This window comes from Mustelus asterias, chromosome 4 (assembly GCF_964213995.1).
Source record: "Mustelus asterias chromosome 4, sMusAst1.hap1.1, whole genome shotgun sequence".
NCBI classification, from domain to species: domain Eukaryota; kingdom Metazoa; phylum Chordata; class Chondrichthyes; order Carcharhiniformes; family Triakidae; genus Mustelus; species Mustelus asterias.
Genome location: NC_135804.1, coordinates 137,724,206 through 137,746,323, shown reverse-complemented (window position 1 = coordinate 137,746,323; position 22,118 = coordinate 137,724,206). Strand labels below are relative to the sequence as shown.

At 45.2% G+C, this 22,118-nt stretch overlaps 1 protein-coding gene across 4 annotated transcripts in view; it reads right to left on the bottom strand.

Moving 5' to 3' along the window:
* Nucleotides 1–20,367, bottom strand: part of radx (RPA1 related single stranded DNA binding protein) — a 71,272-nt gene extending 50,905 nt beyond the window's left edge. The window contains exons 1-5 of one of the 4 annotated variants that reach the window (XM_078211785.1): nt 20,211–20,367; nt 16,617–17,292; nt 10,826–10,968; nt 8,341–8,533; nt 4,167–4,275 (exon numbers count right to left, since the gene is read on the bottom strand). In XM_078211785.1, coding sequence (XP_078067911.1) covers nt 4,167–4,275; nt 8,341–8,533; nt 10,826–10,968; nt 16,617–17,256 — 1,085 coding nt within the window. In that variant the 5' untranslated portion in view covers nt 17,257–17,292; nt 20,211–20,367. Of the gene's footprint in view, nt 1–4,166; nt 4,276–8,340; nt 8,534–10,825; nt 10,969–16,616; nt 17,293–20,170 lie in introns of all 4 variants that reach the window. The other 3 variants (XM_078211786.1, XM_078211784.1, XM_078211787.1) reach the window with 3 other exon arrangements.
* Nucleotides 20,368–22,118: the final 1,751 nt, after the last annotated feature.

The window sequence follows — 22,118 nt, the reverse complement described above, 5'->3', positions numbered from 1 at the left end:
TATGCTGACCTCAGCTCCTGTTCTCTGCCATTTCCCCATCATCCTCAATTCCTCAATCTATTCAATATTTATCATCTCCACTTTAAATACTTATAATGATCCAGTCTCCAACACCCTTTGGGGTAGAGGATTCTAGAGATTCACCACCCTTTGCGAGAAGAAATTTCTACGCACCTCAGTTTTAAAATGACCTGCCGTTTATCTTGTAGCTATTTCCCCTTGTTCGAGACCCTCCCGCTCGCGAAAACACTTCACCGTCTACCCTGTCAAACCCCCTCAGGATCTTATGGATGGGATTTTATGGCCTTGCTCATTCTGAAACCAAGTCAGCGGACTTTCCCATGATCCGCCCTCGCCTGCTCCAATTCCTGCGGCAGGCAGGCTGGTAAAATTCCAGCCATTACGTTTGAATATATGTTTGAATATATGTTTGAATAGTGTTATGTTATATCCTGACGTGGGGTGGCACGGTGGCACAGTGGTTAGCACTGCTGCCTCACAGGGGCCAGGGACCTGGGTTCGATTCCCGACTTGGGTCACTCTCTGTGCGAAGTTTGCACGTTCTCCTCATGTCTGCACGGGTTTCCTCCGGGTGCTCCGGTTTCCTCCCACAGTCCGAAAGGCGTGCTGGTTAGGTGCATTGTTCATGCTAAATTCTCCCTCAGTGTACCCGAACAGGTGCCGGAGTGTGGCGACTCAGGAATTTTCACAGTAACTTCATTGCGGTGTTAATGTAAGCCTACTTGTGACACGAATAAATAAACCTATTCTAAATATGCAGTGAGGTGATTTACCAAAGATGGAATTGCCACTGGCTTGGTCATTTATTTTCTAATAAAGGGTCCAGTTACCAGCAACAACTGTATCTCTAAATAAAAGAATATCTGTGTGTAAGAGTTGGACAGCCTCAGATCTAACGCTGGCAAAAGAACATCGATTAGAACTAAAATAAAGAGGTGTGCGAGAAAATTGAGGAAGAAAAGTTGGTCACAGATTCATAGAATCATAGAATCCCTACAGTGCAGAAGGAGGCCATTCAGCCCATCCAGGCTGCACTGACCACAATCCCACCCAGGCCGTATTGTTGCCACATAGCCGGATTTGAACACATGATCTATGGGTTGCTTGTCCGATAGCCACCACACCACCATATCCCGTAGAGTTTGGGATCAAAGCAATCGTGCAGGATGGCAAATTAGTGCAACCTTGCAGGAATGTCAGAAGCGCCTTCAGTTGGAGATGTGTTAGACTCCAGCTGCTTGTTCAGCTGGCCATGCAAGATCCATTAAACCATAAGACACAGAAGCAGAAGGAGGCCATTTGGCCCATTGAGTCTGTGCTGCCATTCAATGAGATCATGACTGATCTGATGTGATAATTGTCAACTCCACTTTCCCGCCTTATCCCCATAATGCTTGATTCCCTTACTGATTAAAAATCCATCTATCACAACCTTGAACATATAGGTCACCAATAACAGCAGGAGGCTGACGTTTCACCCTTAACAAAACAACAGCAAAACAACGCAGATGGCCAATTCATTCAACTGCGCACAAACTAGTTGCAAAGTTTGCCTACATAATGACAGTGACTATTCCGCAAAATAAGCAGGGTTCAAAACATTTTGAGATATCCTTGCAGAAAAGAGTCATGAGAATGGTTCTAGGGTTGGGGAGCTTTGGCACGGTGGCACAATGGTTGGCACGGCTGCCTCACAGCGTCAGGGACCTGGATTCAATTCCGGCCTTGGGTCACTGTCTGTGCGAAGCCTGCACGTTCTCCCCGTGTCTGCGTGGGTTTCCTCCGGGTGCTCCGGTTTCCTCCCACACTCCAAAGTGGCGGATTGGCCATGCTAAATTGCCCCTTAATGTCCAGGGATGCGTGGACGAGCCATGGTAAATGCATAGGGTTACGGGGATTAGGTGGGTGTTGGGCCTGGTGCAGACCCGATGGGCCGAAAGGCCTTCTTCTACACTGCAGGGATTCCATGGTTCTACTATACGCAGATTGGAGAAGTTAGGACTATTTTCCTTGGGGAAAAGAAGGTTGGGAGAAGAGGAATTTGATCGAGGTCTTCAAAACCATGAGGGATCAGGGCAGAGCAGATAAGATCAAACTGTTCCCATTAGTGGATTAATCAGGAACAAGAAATCACAGATTTAAGGTAAAACTTGGAAAAGAGCAGTGGCGATTTGAGGAAAATCCTTTTCATGCAGTGAGTGGTTAGCATCTGGAATGCACTGCTTGAGGTGTGGTGGAGGCAGATTCAATTGAGGCCTTCCGGTGGGAATTGGATTATTGTTCAAATGGAAGAATGTGCAAGATTATAGGGAGAAGGCAGGGAAATGACAGGAGGTGAATGGCTCACTCAGAGAGCCAGTAGAGGCATGATGGGCTGAATAGCTTCCTTGTGTGCTGTAACAGATCCTGAGGGCATGATAAGGTGCCACTTGAATATCGTTCTGTAACTAACTCACCCATTCACATCAGATAAACAGTTTGTGCAAGGACAGTTCATGTCTTTCACTTAAATCCTGTCACACCAGCTGGACTGATTGTGACATGACAGCAGGGCGTAGAGGGGAAAGGCAGAATGGTCACTGGCCAACATTCTGAACCAGCATGGAGACAATCTCCAAAATAACTGCAGCTTGTTTAATAAGCAGAAGAGCCAGTGGTTAAAGGAAAACATCTCTTTAAACCCAGAGGTGTGATGCTACTGTACCCTTAAGAACTGTTTTTTTTAAATCATGATCTCTGCAGGTTGTGAGCAAGCTGTTTTTTTCATTGTGGCACTGGCTATCTGCTTAGAAATCCTTTTATTGCTGCTTAAATGGTTTAAAAGAGGTTTTGTTTATTTTTTACTCTGGGCCTCATCCAGTGTCTAGGATTTTTATAACTCTGAATTGTTGGAGAAAGAATGATGGATAGGACAGGTGCCCTTGGACAGTTTTTTTTTAAAGAGTTTTCCTTTCAGTTTGGCTCAGAGTCAGTGGCCGTCCTGGTTTTCAAGCTGCTGGCAGGTTTCTCTCTCTCTCTCCCTCTCCCTGGTATTGGAAATTCTGCTGGCTAGCTGGAAGCAGGTCTTCTTGCCTTCCTGGAGTGAAAATTCTGCTGTTGGCGGTTTGCTGGCGAGAGGCCAGCAGTGGCATCATCTCTACCTCAAGATCTGCTGGAAGTTAGAAGGTGTTTTTACTTCATGCTGGATGCAGTGTTCTGTCTCTCTCTGGTGCTTTGGGAAGCAGTTCTGACTTCAAGCTTGTCTGTGTGTGTGTCAAGAAAGCTGCAGAATCCAGCCAAAGGACTGAGTTCCAGCATCGCGTGAGCACCCTCGTTTTGTGTGTTAAACCTGTGGCAGAGGTGTTTGTTTGTGGGATTCATTTGGTTGGAACAGTACTTAGCTGATAAAGTTTTCCAATATTGTTTTTTTTCTTGTTTGTAATTAGTTAAAGTTATTGCTAATTTACTTCCTAGATGTTAATTGAATTAGAATAGAATCATAGAATCCTACAGTGCCGAAGGAGGCCATTCAGCCCATCACGTCTGCACAGACCACAAACCCACCCAGACCCGAACCCCATAACCCCATGCATTTACACTAGGTTGTCCCCCTAATGAAGGGACAATTTAGCACGGCCAAACCACCTAACCCACACATCTCTGGAGTGTGGGAGGAAACTGGAGCACCCGGAGGAAACCCACGCAGACACAGGGAGAACGTGCAAACTCCACACAGACAGTGACCCAAGCCGGGAATTGAACCCGGATACCTGGCGCTGTGAGACAGCAGCGCTAACCACTGCGCCACCGTGCCGCCCACAAATTCTGAAATAAATTTTGTTTGATAAAAGCTCCCCAGTGGGTCACTTGAATCATACATGAAGTGAAACATCCCATGCTTATCCTGGCCAAATTCAAAGTGCAAAATTTATGGTCTAGGCTGACTTCATAAAACACCTTGGAGTTTCTGACCTGGTTTATATTAAGGTACACTACATAACAATTTACAATTGGAGGGTGACCATATCTCACTGCAGAGTGTGCTGCAACCAGTTGTCAGTTTTACCACAAGTACGGAAACATAGAAAAATATGGGTATGGCTTCATGCTCACAGCAAGATGCAGCATCAGTGAATTTCACATAGAATCTATTACTGGAACAGTACCTGGAGATGAAATTGTACTTGATGTCAGGCAACGTCCATTCCGCTTTGACTTGCTCAGTTGGCACAATCTGGATTTCTGCGCGAGGATCTCGCGGATTCAGGCAGATCTCTGAAATCAGAATGTAAATGGACGGCACAAAAATAAATGTCTCCCGAAGAGCTGGGGTGTAGGGGGGAGGGGGGGGGGGAGGGGGGGAAGGGGGATACGAGACACAGTACCGCCCTGGAGGTGAAAGGGTTAAAAAAAATCAGACAAGTTTAAATATCACATAAGCTGCAAGCTGAATCTCAGTCACACAGGGAAAGCTATGTGCAAATGACAGGTTTTGATTAAAGTAAGCCCAGATAAGGCTCAAGGACTATTTAATCAAATGATGTGCAGCTATAGTTCATGACTGCCTTCTAGAACAAGGAACAATGGAAAGGAAGGTTGAGATACCGTTGGTCAGAGATATAGCTGTCATTTCTTGATGATATAACATGCACAGGTTTTAATTGGACATTATACTCTTATGTATGCATAGAAAAGCTACAGCACAAACATGTCCTTCGGCCCACAAGTTGCGCCGAACATGTCCCTACCTACTAGGCTTACCTATAACCCTCTATCTTACTAACTTCCATGAACTTATCCAAAAGTCTCTTAAAAGACCCTATCGAATCCGCCTCCACCACCACTACCGGCAGCCGATTCCACGCACCCACCACCCTCTGAGTGAAACACTTACCCCTGACATCTCCTCTGTACCTACTCCCCAGCACCCTAAACCTGTGACCTCTTGTGGCAACCATTTCAGCCCTGGGTAAAAGCCTCTGAGAATCCACTCTATCAATACCTCTCAACATCCTATCAGGTCACCTCTCATCCTTCACTTCACCAAGGAGAAAAGACCTAGCTCTCTCAACCTCATGCCACCTAATCCAGGCAACATCCTTGTAAATCTCCTCTGCACCCTTTCTATGGCTTCCGCATCCTTTCTGTAATGAGGCGACCAGAACTGGGCACAGTACTCCAGGTGGGGTCTGACCAGGGTCCTATACAGCTGCAGCATTAGCTCCCGATTTCTAAACTCAATTCCTCTACTGATGAAGGCCAGTATTCCATACGCCTTCTTAACCACAGCCTCTACCTGCGACACTGCTTTGAGCGTCCTATGAACCCGGACCTCAAATTCCTTCTGATCTTCCACACTGCCGAGCGTCTTACCCTAAATATTATATTCTTTCATCCTATTCGACCTGCCAAAATGAACCACCACACACTTATCTGGGTTGAAGTCCATCTGCCACTTCTCCGCCCAGTCTTGCATGATGTAACCATAACGGCATAAGGGGCGGCACGGTGGCACAGGGGTTAGCATTGCTGCCTCACAGCGCCAGGGACCCGGGTTTGATTCCCGGCTTGGGTCAGTGTGTGGAGTTTGCACATTTTCCCTGTGTCTGCATGGGTTTCCTCCGGGTGCTCCGGTTTCCTCACACACTCCAAAGATGTGTAGGGTTAGGTGGATTGGCTATGCTAAAATGCCCCTTCGTGCCAGGGGGACTAGCTAAGGTAAATGCATGGCGTTATGGGGATAGGCCTGAGTGGGATTATAGTCGGTGCAGACTCGATGGGCCGAATGGCCTCCTTCTGCACTGTAGGGATTCTATGAACTATGATTGGATAGAGATAACACCTATTGTGTTATTGGTATATGCTAATTACTTGTAATTGATGTTGAGTCTTTAATTGCCTATGTATTTCTGAATCTTTCACTCTGAATGGACATTCGGAGTCCTATAGCTATAGTAAAGTTCATCTTTAAACCACTCCATTACTTTGTTGGTTTACTTGAGGGGAATGATGATTTTAATTACAACAAGAAAACCATTGTAAGAGCCCTGTAACAGGAGAATCACTGAATTAAGCTGCAGAGAGCACCATAAAGCCAGAGTTTGCTCAATGCGTGATACGCACGTGCAATCTCTCTCTCACTGCAGAGACATGTCCAGCTTAAAGGCTTGCATTTATATAGCGCCTGGCATGAGTACAGGATGGCTCAAAGGGTTTCACAAGCAACTAAGTACTTGTGGAATGTAGCCGCTGGTTAATAGAGGAGGAGGCGGCAGCTCATTTACACACAGCAAGAAGCTCTTACCAATAGCAATGAGATAATAACGAGTTCATCTTTATAAATGATGTTGGTTGATGGGATAAATATTGATCATGTGTGAAGAGATTAGGTACAGATTGGAAAGGAGCAAGACTTAGAAATGGAAGGCGAGTACTGTTGATGCTTAAATGCCTGCAACATATAGCCTACCAGCACAGAACAACAGTGAGCTACATATTACTTGTCGAGCTGGGACCCCATCTATCAGAATATAGTGCAAAAGCCTTGGCTTAAGTGTCAGCTCACTTAAGTTGAGGGCCATGGGTTTAAGTATCACATTGGAGAATCGAGCACACAACCCAGATTAACATTCTAGTGCAGCACCAAAGGGAGGGCTGCCATTTGTTAGACATGACGGTAAACTGATGCACCATTTGTCCTTGCTCCTTGGAGAACATGTTCTCTCAGTCTTTCGCAATAGGCAGAAAACAAACTATACTCAACCAGCCTGCATTTACAAAACCCAGAACATAATATTTATCATTAGATGCAATTCTGCGATTGGGCAACGCTTGCTGTACAATTCGAAGTGCACCAATAGCCACACTAACAAGCAGTTACTCACTTAGCATTTAGATCAGTCAACTCATAACTAAACTCATTAACACTTGCTAGAAGTGGCATACAGACACAGGGAGCTGTCCGCTGCAAACAAAAGGAACATGTTCAAGCGTTCCGCCTTTTCAGAATTACCTGGGAGCTTGGGGGGCCTATAGTTCCCTGATGCTTTCTCCATGGCAATGCCTCAGCCAATTAGAGCCGACATGCCAACCAATCAGCAACCTTTAGTCCTGTAGTATAAATTGGTGTGATTGATTGAAATTTAGTATTCTTGTGTTTGCCCTGAAGAGTGCGTGATGAAAAGCTTCAGCAACATGTCTCCCTTTTCAGCCAGATTCTTGGTACACTGACCTTTCAGCAATTCTCGAGAGAGAGAGAGACAGAAGACAGACAGGGAGGGAGAGAGGTCTCAATGAGACACCCAATGAAGGAAAAAGCAACGGGAACAAGGGAAAGATGATGGAAGTGGAAAGTGTCAGAATGATGGGGCCAGGGATCAAAATCATAGAAACCCTACAGTGCAGAAGGAGGCCATACGCCCCATCGAGTCTGCACCGACCACAGTCCCTCCCAAGCCCTGTCCCTGTAACCCCACATATTTACCTGCTAATCCCCCTAACCTACGCATCCCGGGACACAAATGGGCAATTTAGCATGGCCAATGCACCTAACCCGCACATCTTTGGTTTGTGGGAGGAAACCAACGCAGACATGGGGAGAACGTACAAACTCCACACGAACAGTGACCCAAGGCTGGAATTGAACCTGGGTCCCTGGCGCTGTGAGGCAGCAGTGCCAATCACTATGCCACTGTGGCATGGAGAAGGATTAGGCAGAAATCACAGAATCCCTACAGTGCAGGAGGCCATTTGGCCCATCGAGCCTGCACCGACAACAATCCCACCCATGCCCTCTCCCTCTAATCTCACATATTTACCCTGCTAATCCCTCTAATTTACGCGTCCCGGGACACTAAGGGGCAATTTAAGCATGGCCAATGCACCTAACCCGTACATCTTTAGACTATGGGAGGAAATCAGAGCACCCGGAAGAAACCCACACAGACATGGGGAGAACATGCAAACTCCACACAGACAGTGACCCAAGCCGGAAATCAAACCTGGGTCCCTAGTGCTGAGAGACAGCAGTGCTAACCACTGTGCCACCGTAGATGGAGAAGGACTAGGCAGAACAAGAGATGGAGCAAAATTAAAAAGAGAGAGATTTGGCTAGATAGTTACAGGGAAGGTCAGGGAGCGAGAAAGACGTAATCAGTAAGATAAATAAAGATGGAAACCATCAGGGTCACGACCAAAGACCAACGGGTTAATCAAATGATCAGCTTGGCAGTTTCTGTGCTCGTAGAACAAAGAATATGGGGTAAATAAATGCGCAGCGGAATAACACTTGTTAATACTCACTGTCCACCTGATAGCCACAACCGAATACAGTATTCTCACCTATGGTTCGAAGGCTCTTTATCTGTGGGTCGCATGGAGTGGCCCAGGTTCTCATCTGGTAACTGTGTTTAATTGAGTAACGATGCAACAGCAGTACAGTGCCAATGTGCAGGGACTGATACCATTCAGGGCACAGCGCATTCCACAGGACCAGTGGCATCATACCAGACTTGTCGGCTACTTCCAGGTAGGCCTACGGCAAGGAGAAAAAGTCTTAGACACCGGCACAGCCCACGGGACAGAAAGCGCATCCCCACCTCGACAGGGGGTACTCATTGCCCCAAATCACAAGGTCAAGGTTCCTCATAATTCAGATCAAAAGAGAGCTTAAAAGAGAAGTCACAGTCACAGCTCCAGAGAAGGAAAAGAAAATCTTTGCCTTGCTTGTAAAGGAAATCAAAGAGTCCAGTATAAACAGTTGGATGAGAGTTAAAAATCCACACCTAACTGCGTTAAAAATCCTTCCTTAAAAACCTGCCTCTTTGACCCAAGCTTTTGGCAATCTGTCCCGATATTGCTCCATATTCCTCGGTATCGAATTTTGATTCCTAAGGCACTATATAAATGAAGTTGTCCTGAAGCAGATAAGAATATTATTGAAGGTAAATTAAAGCCAATTGTGGACACTGCATACAAGACAATCTGGTGCTTAGGCTTAATATTCTCTGCATTAATCCAAGGCCCTCCCTGTAACAGGATGGAGGACAGGGGTTCAAACAGTGTTAACGTTGAACGTAATCCAACATGTCATGTACATACTTGCCGTTCTTTACATAGTTTGGATATCGCGAAGGCCGAGTGTCCAGATGTGCAGAGGCAGCGCTCTCATTAGCATGTTTAAATCAGACTCCGATAGTGCCATTGGCAGCTTGACTGGAATTTAGCTGTTGTTGGTGGGGTTCCCACAGGCCAGGGCAGCCAGCAGGGAGGTGGGAGCTGCCAGTTTGACAAGGCTAGGTTGCTGTTCCAGTACTCCTTGTTCTTCTAAACAACTTCATTTCTATAGCGCTTTGTGTTAGGAAGCAAAATTAGACACCAAGGCACACAGAGCAACATCTCGACAGATTGCCAAAAGCTTGGCCAAAGAGGCAAGTTTGAAGGAATACAGGAAGGGACAGGGATAGAGAGGTGGAGAGCTGTAGAGAATTCCAAAGGATGAGTGGGAGTGCTTACATAGAATAGAATCCATAGACTCCCTACAGTACAGAAGGAGGCCATTCAGCCCATTTAGTCTGTACTGACCACAATCCCACCCAGGCCCTATTTCTGTAACCCCACCCTGCTAATCCCCCTGACACTAAGGGACAATTTAGCATGGGCAATCCACCTAGCCCGCACAACTTTTGACTGTGGGAGGAAACTGGAGCACCCGGAGGAAACCCACGCAGACACGGGGAGAAGGGGCAAACCCCACACAGACAGTGACCCAAGGCCAGAATTGAACCTGGGACCCCGGCACTGGTGAGGCAACAGTGCTGAGCACTGCGCCACTGTGCCCACATCCTCCCGGGATCCTTAACTTGCTCCCATGTCCCTCCTCCTGACTGTTGGCCTCTCTCACACTCTGGGGCCTGTCACCAGGTGTGTCCTTGACTCGCAACTCCTGCCTGTGATGTTCCCAACAATCAGGCTGTCCATCTGGCTGGCAGCCAGAGAGGCGGCGAAGTCACAGGACACAAACGCGGCCCTGTTAAGCTTGGCAGGATCTCCTTATCCTGCCTGTCACCACCACAGTAAGAAGTTTAACAACACCAGGTTAAAGTCCAACAGGTTTATTTGGTAGCAAAAGCCACACAAGCTTTCGGAGCTCTAAGCCCCATCTTCAGGTGAGTGGGAATTCTGTTCACAAACAGAGCTTATAAAGACACAGACTCAATTTACATGAATAATGGTTGGAATGCGAATACTTGCAACTAATCAAGTCTTTAAGAAACGAAACAATGTGAGTGGAGAGAGCATCAAGACAGGCTAAAAAGATGTGTATTGTCTCCTGACAAGACAGCCAGTGAAACTCTGCAGGTCCACGCAACTGTGGGAGTTACAAATAATGTGACATGAACCCAATATCCCGGTTGAGGCCGTCCTCGTGTGTGCGGAACTTGGCTATCAGCTCTCTTTATAAGCTCTGTTTGTGAACAGAATTCCCACTCACCTGAAGAAGGGGCTTAGAGCTCCGAAAGCTTGTGTGGCTACCAAATAAACCTGTTGGACTTTAACCTGGTGTTGTTAAACTTCTTACTGTGTTTACCCCAGTCCAACGCCGGCATCTCCACATCATGTCACCACCACACCATATCCAACTTCTCCATGCACTTTCCCCCGAAATAATGTGGCCTGCGTCTCCTTCCAATGATTCACACTGCAAAGTAATCAATGGCGCCAATTTGAATTGCAGCCAGCTGTGCACTACGAATCACAGAACCATTGGATCAGAATTTCAGACTCCTCTGGACACCAGGAAGGGAATACATCCAAGGGCACTGACCTGATAAGGAAAGTCCATCTTTGTTCCAGGCCGCCCATAATAGCGTAACCTGGACTTGTGCATTACCCGTACCAGAAGATGGGGAAATTCAAATTTTGTTCTCCACGTCATTGCCAAGTGCTGGAGAGAAATGAGTTTAAAACCTGTCAGAAAACAAGGAGAATAAAATGTCATTTTTTTTTCAAATGAAAACCCATTGAGCTGAAACTTGGATAGCATTGTATCGCGCCATTGCGCGTGGGGACGGCGCCATTCAGAACTCCATTGATTTTGGCAGAGTTGGAAAATCTCACAAGTGTAAAACTCTGCCCATTAACCGTGTCCCTCTCTCCGCAGGTAACTGCTGTGTATTTCAATCAGCAATCACTCTGTGGCAGCACGGTGGCACAGTGGTTAGCACTGCTGCCTCCCAGCGTCAGGGACCCAGGTTTGATTCCATCCTTGGGAGACTCTGTGTGGAGTTCGCACATTTAGAGTCAAAGTTAAAAGGTAAAGTTTATTTATTAGTCACAAGTAAGGCTTAAAATAACACTGCAGTTAAGTTACTGTGAAATTGCCCTCGTCACCACACTCCGGTGCCTGATCAGGTCAATGCACCTAACCTGCATGTCTTTCAGACTGTGGGAGGAAACCGGAGCACCCGGAGGAAACCCACGAATACACGGGGAGAATGTGCAGACTCCACACAGACAGTGACCCAAGCCAGGAATCGAACCCGGGTCCCTGACGCTGTGAGGCAGCAGTGCTAACCACTATGCCACCAGTGTCTGTGTGAGTCTCTCCTGGTACTCCAATTTCTTCCCAAACTCAAAAGATGTGCAGGTTAGGTGGATTGGCTATGCTAAATTACTCCTTAGTGCCCCAAGATGTGCAAGTTAGATAGATTAGCCATGGGAATAATTATTAGAATCCCTACAGTACAGAAGGAGGCCGTTCGGCCCATCGAGCCTGCACCAACAACAATTCCAACCTATCCCCATAACGCCACATATTTACTCTGCTAATTCCCCTGAACCTAGGATTAATTTAGCATGGCCAATGCACCTAACCCGCACATCTTAAGACTAGTTATGGGGATAAGGCAGGAGAGAGGGCCTGGGCAAGGTACTCTGGAGTCAGTGCAGAATTGATGGACTGAATGGCCTCCTTCAGTTACGTCTTGCAGACCTTGCCATAAATGGTGGGACTCCTGAGTTACGATAATTCTATGATGTTTAGATTCTGCTAATCCTAACTGTTACATGTACTGACTTTTGCTTTGGGTTAAATCTTTGTAATTTTATTGTATATGTGTAATTATGGAACAAAAGTGAAAAGTTCACCAGTAGAGAAAGTTTATTCATTGTCACAAGTAGGCTTACATTAACATTGCAATGAAGTTGTGAAAATCTCCTAGTCGCCACACTCTGCCACCTATTACAATATGTAACACACTATTTGCTAGAAGCTTATGATGTTAAGCAATTTTTGTAAATAAATTTTAACCTCATTGTAAAGAAACCTTCACTACGGTGAAGCTTTCTTTCTTTTAAAGCATGCGATGAAAGCCAGAATTAGCTTAAATTCAAGAGTTGGGGTCAGAAACTCCAAGCCCTGATACACTATGGAGTTACCATGCGCGCACAGACAAGAGACAGGCTGATGTGCTGTGTTTTGCATTCCCTGGGCCGAGGACAGGCCCACCTCAGATACACTAAAAGGGAAAATAGTGTAAAAACCTGGATCACATGACCAGCACCATTGAAAACAAAAGTCTCAGTCAAGGAACAGGGCGAGGAAGAGGTCCCAGAGGGCGAGCAGACAGGGAGAGGTCCCAAAGGGAGAGGCCTGGCCCTGAGATGAGGACAGAGAAAGGCTCCCAGTTAACTTAAAAAGAGAGGAGCAGGAAGAGGGGCTCAAACTAGGAAACGCGATGCCCTGATAATTAAAGTGAGCTCAGTGGTAATTAAAGTGAGCTCAGGAGAAGCTCTGGCAATCAAAGCGGGCAGCAGAAGGTTGGTGACTCTGTATGGGCGACTGGTGTGTGTTACTGATGTCTGGGTGGATTGTTGTGAAATCCGCAGACTCTATCTTGGTCTCATTTGCCATTTATTGTGCAGTCTATTGTGCTTGACCACAGTTTGCCTGTTAATTCACACAAATCTCATATTTACCCTGAATATTAGAGTATAAAGATAGATATTGTAAATTCTTTCATCTTTCTGACCAGGTAGAGTAAAAATTACATTTGTTTATTCAAAACCGGTGGAATCTTGTGGCTTTATTCACTGAGCAAGTATCTTGAATCTTAATTTTTTCTACTTTAAACAAAACATCATTGGTTCCTAACCAAAAAACGTGGGGATCTGGTCAATATCATAACAACTGCCTTTAATGTCTTCACATCCTTCCTAAAGTGTGGTGCTTAGAACAGGACGCAATACTCCAGTTGAGGCCAAACTAGTGTTTTATACAGATTTACCGTAACATCCTTGCTTTTGTACTTGACACTGTTATTTATAAAGCCTTGCATTTCATACACTTATTAACTGCTTTCTGAACTTCCCAAGGCACCATTAGTGATTAATGCATCCAGACCCCTAGCTCCCTCATTTCTTGCGCACTCTGGCACCTATTACAATATGTAATACACTATTTGCTAGAAGCTTATGATGTTAAGTACTTTTTGTAAATAAATTTTAATGTCATTGTAAAGAAACCTTCACTACACTGAAGCTTTCTTTCTTTCAAAGTATGTGACAAAAGCCAGAATTAGCTTAAATTCAAGAGTGGGGGGTCAGAAACTCCAAGCCCTGATGCACTATGGAGTTAACACAGTAAGAGTTTTAACAACACCAGGTTAAAGTCCAACAGGTTTATTTGGTAGCAAATGCCATTAGCTTTCGGAGTGCTGCTCCTTCGTCAGATGGAGTGGAAGTCTGCTCTCAAACAGGGCACAGGGACACAAAATCAAGTTACAGAATACTGATTAGAATGCGAATCTCTACAGCGCAGAGTCGCTGAGCAGAAACTGATAGCCAAGTTCTGCACACAGGAGGACGGCCTCAACCGGGATGTTGGGTTTATGTCACACTATCAGTAACCCCCACAGCTTGCCTCCTGGACTTGCAGAATCTCACTGGCTCTCCTGTCTGGAGACAATACACATCTCTTTAACCTGTGCTTAATGCTCCCTCCACTCACATTGTCTGTATCTTTAAGACCTGGTTGGCTGTAGAGATTCGCATTCTAATCAGTATTCTGTAACTTGATTTTGTGTCTCTGTGTGCCCTGTTTGAGAGCAGATTTCCACTCCATCTGAATAAGGAGCAGCGCTCCGAAAGCTAATGGCATTTGCTACCAAATAAACCTGTTGGACTTTAACCTGACGTTGTTAAAACTCTTACTGTGTTTACCCCAGTCCAACGCTGGCATCTCCACATCAACACTATGGAGTTACCATGCGCGCACAGACAAGAGACAGGCTGATGCGCTGTATTTTGCATTCTCTGGGCCGAGGACAGGCCCACCTCAGTAATGCTAAAATGGAAAATGGTGTGAAACCTTTAGAATTATACTCTTTATTTTATATTACCACTCTTTTTTCTTCCTATCAAAATAAATTACTTCACACTTCTCCACATTATATTCCATCTGCTACTTATCTGCTCATTCCTCCAACCTGCCTCTGTCCGTTTAAAGTCTGTCACGATCATGCTGAAACTTCACAATGCTTCCAAATTTTGTCATCTGCAAATTTAGAAATTATGCCCTTTGCACCCAATGTCAGTCATTAGTGTACATCTGGAAAAGCAGGCGTCTCTTGTAAACCTCAGTAGAGGGTGGCGCGGTGGCACAGTGCTTATTAGCACAGCTGCCTCACAGCACCAGGGACCCAGGTTCAATCCCCAGTTTGGGTCACTGTGCCAAGTCTGCACATTCTCCCTGTGGCTGCGTGGGTTTCCTCCGGGTGCTCCAGTTTTCTCCCACAGTCCGAAAGATGTGCGGGTTAGGTGCATCGGCCATGCTAAATTCTCCCTCATTGTACCCGAACAGGCGCCGGTGTGTGACGACTAGGGGATTTTCACAGTAAAAATATACCTTGCTCCGGCTCTCCTAAACTCTGTTTCCTGTCACTCTGCTAATTCTGGATCCATGCTGCTATTGGCTCTAACTTTGCTGGCAAGCCTGTTCCATAAAATCGATCCATAGAATCCCTACGGTGCAGAAGGAGGCCATTCAGCCCATCGAGTCTGCACTGACAACAATCCCACCCCAGGCCCGATCCCCACAACCTCACACATTTACCCCGCTAATTCCTCTAACCTACACATCCTGGGACACGATGGGCAATTTAGCATGGCCAATATACCTAACCCGCAAATCTTTGGACTGTGGAAGGAAACTGCAGCACCCGGTGGAAACCCACGCAGACACAGTGAGAACGTGCAGACTCCGCACAGACGGTGACCCAAGACGGGAATCGAACCCGGGTCCCTGGAGCTGTGAGGCAGCAGTGTTAACCACTGTGTCACCGTGCCGGTCAAAAAGAAGCCTGCTGCACCTGGATTTCCCAGGTGGTCTCCCATCCCATCCAGGTACTAACCAGGCCTGAGTCTGCTTAGCTTCTGAGATCAGACGAGATTGGGCAATACTAGTCTGAAAACTAGCCTGTTGTGTGGCATTTATCAAATGCATTTTGGAAGTCCATGTACACGACATCCACCACATTCCCCGCATCAGCCCTGTCAACTCAGCAAAACAAATTCAGGCCAATTAGTTAAACATGGCTCAACCTGAACGAATCCAGGCTGGCTTTCTCCCAAATCCCAGTGCTCCCCGACTAGGTGAGACAAGCAGAGTAGCCCAGTAACCTCAGCACTGCCACTCTTGTCAAATCTAGTTGCGTATACACAAGCAAAGCATCAAAGAGGGAAGAAACATACCGAAAGGATGTCAATGCATTGGAAAGGGTGCAGAAGAGATTTACCAGGATGTTGCCTGATTTGGACGATATGGACTATGAAGAGAGGTTGAAGAACTTTGAATTGTTTTCATTGGAGTGTTGGAGGATGAGGGAGGACCAGATGGAGGTTTACAAGATTATGACAGGCTTAGATAGAGTGGATAGTCAGAGTCTTTTTCCTAGGGTCGAAGGGTCAATGACTCGAGGGCATAGGTCGAAAGTGAGAGGGGGAAAAGTTTAAAAGAGATGTAAGGGGCAGGTGTTTCACACAGAGGGTGGTGAATACCTGGAATGTACTGCTGGAGGAGGTCGTGGAGCAGATTTTATAACATTCAAGAGGCATCTGGATAGGTACATGAAGAGGCAGGGAATAAAGGGATATGGACCACATAGAGGCAAGAAAATATTAGATTACAGAGGCATCTGTGTCAGCACAGTGGGCCGAAGGGCCTGTTCCTGTGCTGTACTGTTCTTTGTTCTCAATCCTAATTCAATTATCAGTTACATAAAAAATATGTTTAATAATATTATGAAGTAAAGTATATTTATTCGTCACAAATAAGGCTTACATTAACGCTGCAATGAAGTTACTGTGAAATTCCCCAAGTCGCCACACTTTGGCGCCTGTTCGGGTCAACGCACCTAACCAGCACGTCTTTCGGACTCTGGGAGGAAACTGGAGCACCCGGAAAAAACCCGTGCAGACACGGAGAGAACGTGCAAACTCCACACGGACAGTGGCCCAAGCCGGGAATTGAACCTGGGTCCCTGGCACATTGAGGCTGCAGTGCTAACCACTGTGCCACCGTATATGTATCTTAAGCTTAAAGTCAAAGCACAGCTCACCTTCAAGAGGGACATTTGGAAAGGGTGGACCTTTCAGGACATTCCATTCTCCACCACAGGGGTCATTATTATTCCACAGGGGTAAATAATGAACCTTTCCACCTTTCAGGGGGGTTTCACCTTGTAAAGTCCTCAGAAGGTCCTTTCCTCTCTGGGATGCAGTCAGGCTATGGAGAGACTCAGTGCTCAAGCCAGGGACATTCAAGGTGGGCACACTCTTAGCTGCCGCCAGCTCCAGTGCCTCAATCTGCACAAAACAATGGTTCAGCCTCTTCTCATTGTACACCAGGCAGCAGCGGGTGATGTGGATGCCACTTCCAGCCTTCAGCCAGTTCCGGTGCACAAGGGGGTTCAGGTCGGGAGCCAGGTGACACTTTATTTGAGAAACACCATCACTCACAGTCAGGTCATAAAAGTAAAAAGGAACTGATCTGGAGTCCTTCTCGTTTATACGGTCTCCCAAGTACCGCTGTACAGTCACAACCACCACTTGTTCTGCGCTGCCAGGAAGAACAGGCTGCAAGATGCTTGGGGCAATCAGCTGATTCAAAATGGACAAAATGAAGGAGCGGCCTCCTTTCTCCGCAACACCTTCAGGGCTATTAGCAGAGGTAGAACTGTCACATAACGCTGCCGACATCACCTGAACAGCAGGAAAGCATCCAGGGCTTAGGAACTAGAAGAAAACACATCAAGATGAAGGGAACTTTAACATGAGAGAATAATAAGTGCAACTCACACACACTGAGCGATAGAATGGAAATGTTACTGTAACTCACACACACTGAGCGATAGAATGGAAATGTTACTGTAACCCACACACACTGAGCGATAGAATGGAAATGCCACTGTAACTCACACACACTGAGCAACAGAATGGAAATGTTACTGTAACTCACACACACTGAGCGATAGAATGGAAATGTCACTGTAACTCACACACACTGAGCAACAGAATGGAAATGTGACTGTGACTCACACACACTGAGCAATAGAATGGAAATGTCACTGTAACTCACACACACTGAGCGATAGAATGGAAATGTCACTGTAACTCACACACACTGAACAACAGAATAGAAATGTTACTGTAACTCACACACACTGAGCAATAGAATGGAAATGTTACCGTAATTCACACACACTGAGCGATAGAATGGAAATGTTACTGTAACTCACACACACTGAGCGATAGAATGGAAATGTTACTGTAACTCACACACACTGAGCAACCGAATCTAAATATGACTGTAACTCACACACACTGAACAATAGAATGGAAATGTTACTGTAACTCACACACACTGAGCAACAGAATGGAAATGTTACTGTAATTCACACACTGAACAATAGAATGAAAATGTTACTGTAACTCACACACAACAAGCAATAGAATGGAAATGTTACTGTAACTCACACAGACTGAGCAATAGAATGGAAATGTGACTGTAACTCACACACACTGAGCGATAGAATGGAAATGTGACTGTAACTCACACACAACAAGCAATAGAATGGAAATGTGACTGTAACTCACACACACTGAGCAACAGAATGGAAATGTGACTGTAACTCACACACAACAAGCAATAGAATGGAAATGTGACTGTAACTCACACAGACTGAGCAATAGAATGGAAATGTTACTGTAACTCACACACACTGAGCAACAGAATGGAAATGTGACTGTAACTCACACAAACTGAACTATAGAATGGAAATGTTACTGTAACTCACACACAACAAGCAATAGAATGGAAATGTGACTGTAACTCACACAAACTGAACTATAGAATGGAAATGTTACTGTAACTCACACACAACAAGCAATAGAATGGAAATGTGACTGTAACTCACACAGACTGAGCAATAGAATGGAAATGATACTGTAACTCACACACAAGCAATAGAATGGAAATGTGACTGTAGCTCACACTGAGCAATAGAATGGAAATGTTACTGTAACTCACTGAGCAATAGAATGGAAATGTTACTATAACTCACACACACTGAGCGATAGAATGGAAATGTTACTGTAACTCACTGAGCAATAGAATGGAAATGTTACGGTAACTCACACACACTGAGCAACAGAATGGAAATGTCACTGTAACTCACACACACTGAGCGATAGAATGGAAATGTTACTGTAACTCACACACACTGAGCGATAGAATGGAAATGTTACTGTAACTCACACACACTGAACAACAGAATGGAAATGTTACTGTAACTCACACACACACTGAGCAACAGAATGGAAATGTTACTGTAACTCACACACACTGAGAAACAGAATGGAAATGTTACTGTAACTCACACACACTGAGCAACAGAATGGAAATGTTACTGTAACTCACACACACTGAGAAACAGAATGGAAATGTTACTGTAACTCACACACACTGAGCAACAAAATGGAAATGTTACTGTAACTCACACACACTGAGCGATAGAATGGAAATGTTACTGTAACACACACACTGAACAACAGAATGGAAATGTTACTGGAACTCACACACACTGAGCGATAGAATGGAAATGTTACTGTAACTCACACACACTGCACAACAGAATGGAAATGTTACTGTAACTCACACACACTGCACAACAGAATGGAAATGTTACTGTAACTCACACACACTGAGCGATAGAATGGAAATGTTACTGTAACTCACACACACTGAGCAACAGAATGGAAATGTTACTGTAACTCACACACACTGAGCAACAGAATGGAAATGTTACTGTAACTCACACACACTGAGCAACAGAATGGAAATGTTACTGTAACTCACACACACTGAGCGATAGAATGGAAATGTTACGGTAACTCACACACACTGAGCAACAGAATGGAAATGTTACTGTAACTCACACACACTGAGCGATAGAATGGAAATGTTACTGTAACTCACACACACTGAGCAACAGAATGGAAATGTTACTGTAACTCACACACACTGAGCAACAGAATGGAAATGTTACTGTAACTCACACACACTGAGCGATAGAATGGAAATGTTACTGTAACTCACACACACTGAGCAACAGAATGGAAATGTTACTGTAACTCACACACACTGAGCGATAGAATGGAAATGTGACTGTAACTCACACACACTGAGCAACAGAATGGAAATGTTACTGTAACTCACACACACTGAGCAATAGAATGGAAATGTGACTGTAACTCACACACACTGAGCGATAGAATGGAAATGTGACTGTAACTCACACACACTGAGCGATAGAATGGAAATGTTACTGTAACTCACACACACTGAGCAACAGAATGGAAATGTTACTGTAACTCACACACACTGAGCAATAGAATGGAAATGTCACTGTAACTCACACACACTGAGCAACAGAATGGAAATGTTACTGTAACTCACACACACTGAGCAACAGAATGGAAATGTTACTGTAACACACACTGAACAACAGAATGGAAATGTTACTGTAACTCACACACACTGAGCAATAGAATGGAAATGTCACTGTAACTCACACACACTGAGCAACAGAATGGAAATGTGACTGTAACTCACACACACTGAGCAACAGAATGGAAATGTGACTGTAATTTACAATCGGCTGTAATTCTTCTGGAACAGCTCCAAGATTGATATCTGTAACTCTTTCTGCCTCTTTAACGTCTCAATCTGAATGTTTTTCTTTGACAGAAGGCGGAAGTTTCAGGAAATCCAATCCCAACCACCTTCAGCGCAATTTCCGCTGAGCGCTCAGAGCATGTTTCAAATCTCCCCAGCGTCACAAAGACAGGAACAGACCATTAAAGGGTCTTAAAGGGGTGGCTCAGCCTCTCAGAGTGTCGGCAACTTTATTTTCGCTCCAGGGAAATTATAAATTGACCAACTTTTCATGAATGGATGCCCTTCCCTCTGCTCCCGTAAAATTGCTACTTTACCTGTTACATTACCTTAAATGTAACAAATTGATTCCATGTCGCAACACAGCTTTGGAGTTTGAGCTCGGGGCAGTGTGCTGGCTGTTAGTGATGTTTGAGATTAGTTTTGAATTTTGTGAAATGTAATTGACTTCCGAGGGGGGCGGAATCTGGCATTTCCATTGGGCTGAATTAGACGTGTTAGTTTCTGCTCTCGTGTCAATAGGGAAAACTGGCCAGGACTGAATTAAAAAGTCCTGTCCTGCAACTAATAGCTGGTCAGGCTTTGTGACTGCTGATTTTTGGGGCATTTTGCTCAGTTGCACGCGCTATATTAAATCAAGCAACTGGATCAGCCATATAAATACTGTGGCTACAAGAACGGGTCAGAGGCTGGGGATTCTACACAGAGTAACTCGGGAACACCCCAAAGCCTGTCCACCAAAGGCACCTGCCAAGGGGCAACACGGTGGCACAGTGGTCAGCACTGCTGCCTCACAGCGCCAGGAACCTGGGTTCAATTCCTGGCTTGGGTCACTGCCTGTGCAGTCCTCCCCGTGTCTGTGTGGTTTTGCTCCGGTTTCCTCCCACAGTCCGAAAGACATGCTGGTTGGGCTCATTGGCCATGCTAAATTCTCCCACGGTGTACCCGAACAGGCGCCGGAGTGCAGTGACTAGGAGATTTTCACAGCAACTTTATTTGCAGTGTTAATGTAAACCTACTTGTGACTAATAAATAAACTTTAAGTATGTGATGGAATACTTGCTGGATGAATGTCCCTCCAATAATACGCCAGAAACTCGATACCATCCAGGCCAAAGCAGCCTGCTTGGTACCCCATCCACCACCTGAAACATTCACTCCCTCCACCGCTACCGTGGAATGGCAGCAGTGTGTACCATCTAAAAAATTGCAGCAACTCACCAAGGCTCCTTTGACATCACCTTCCACACCCGCGACTGCTACCACTTAGAAGGACAAGGGCTGGAAACATTGGTGGAAACACCACAATTGCAAATTCCCTGCCAAGCCGCTCACCATCCTGACCTGGAAATATATCGCCATTCCTTCACTGTCGTTGGGTCAAAATTCTGGAACTCCCTTCCTAACAGCACTGTGGGTGTACCTACACTGCATGGACTACAGCGGTTCAAGAAGGCAGCTCAGCATTACAAGAGTCAGGGATGGGTAATAAATCCTGGCTTAGCCATTAAAAAAAGTTTTTTTTTGATTTGTTGATACACCCAACCTCCTATCACTCGTGAACATACAACTATGTAACCCAAAGTAGGAAACTATGAATATGTTAAGCACAACAGTGTAGGTAAATTATGTGAATACAATAACCTCTTATTAAAATTTGGAACACTTTTCTGCTTCATAATGAATAGATTATTATTAATCTCAGACAAACATCACAAGCTGTAAATATCAACATCAATGCCAGCATTCATTGCCCTGGAGAAGCTGATTTGATTTGATCTGATTTGATTTATTGTTGTCACTGGTATACAGTGAAAAGTATTGTTTCTTGCGCATGATACAGACAAAGCATACAGTACATAAAGAAGGAGAAAGTGGAGAATGT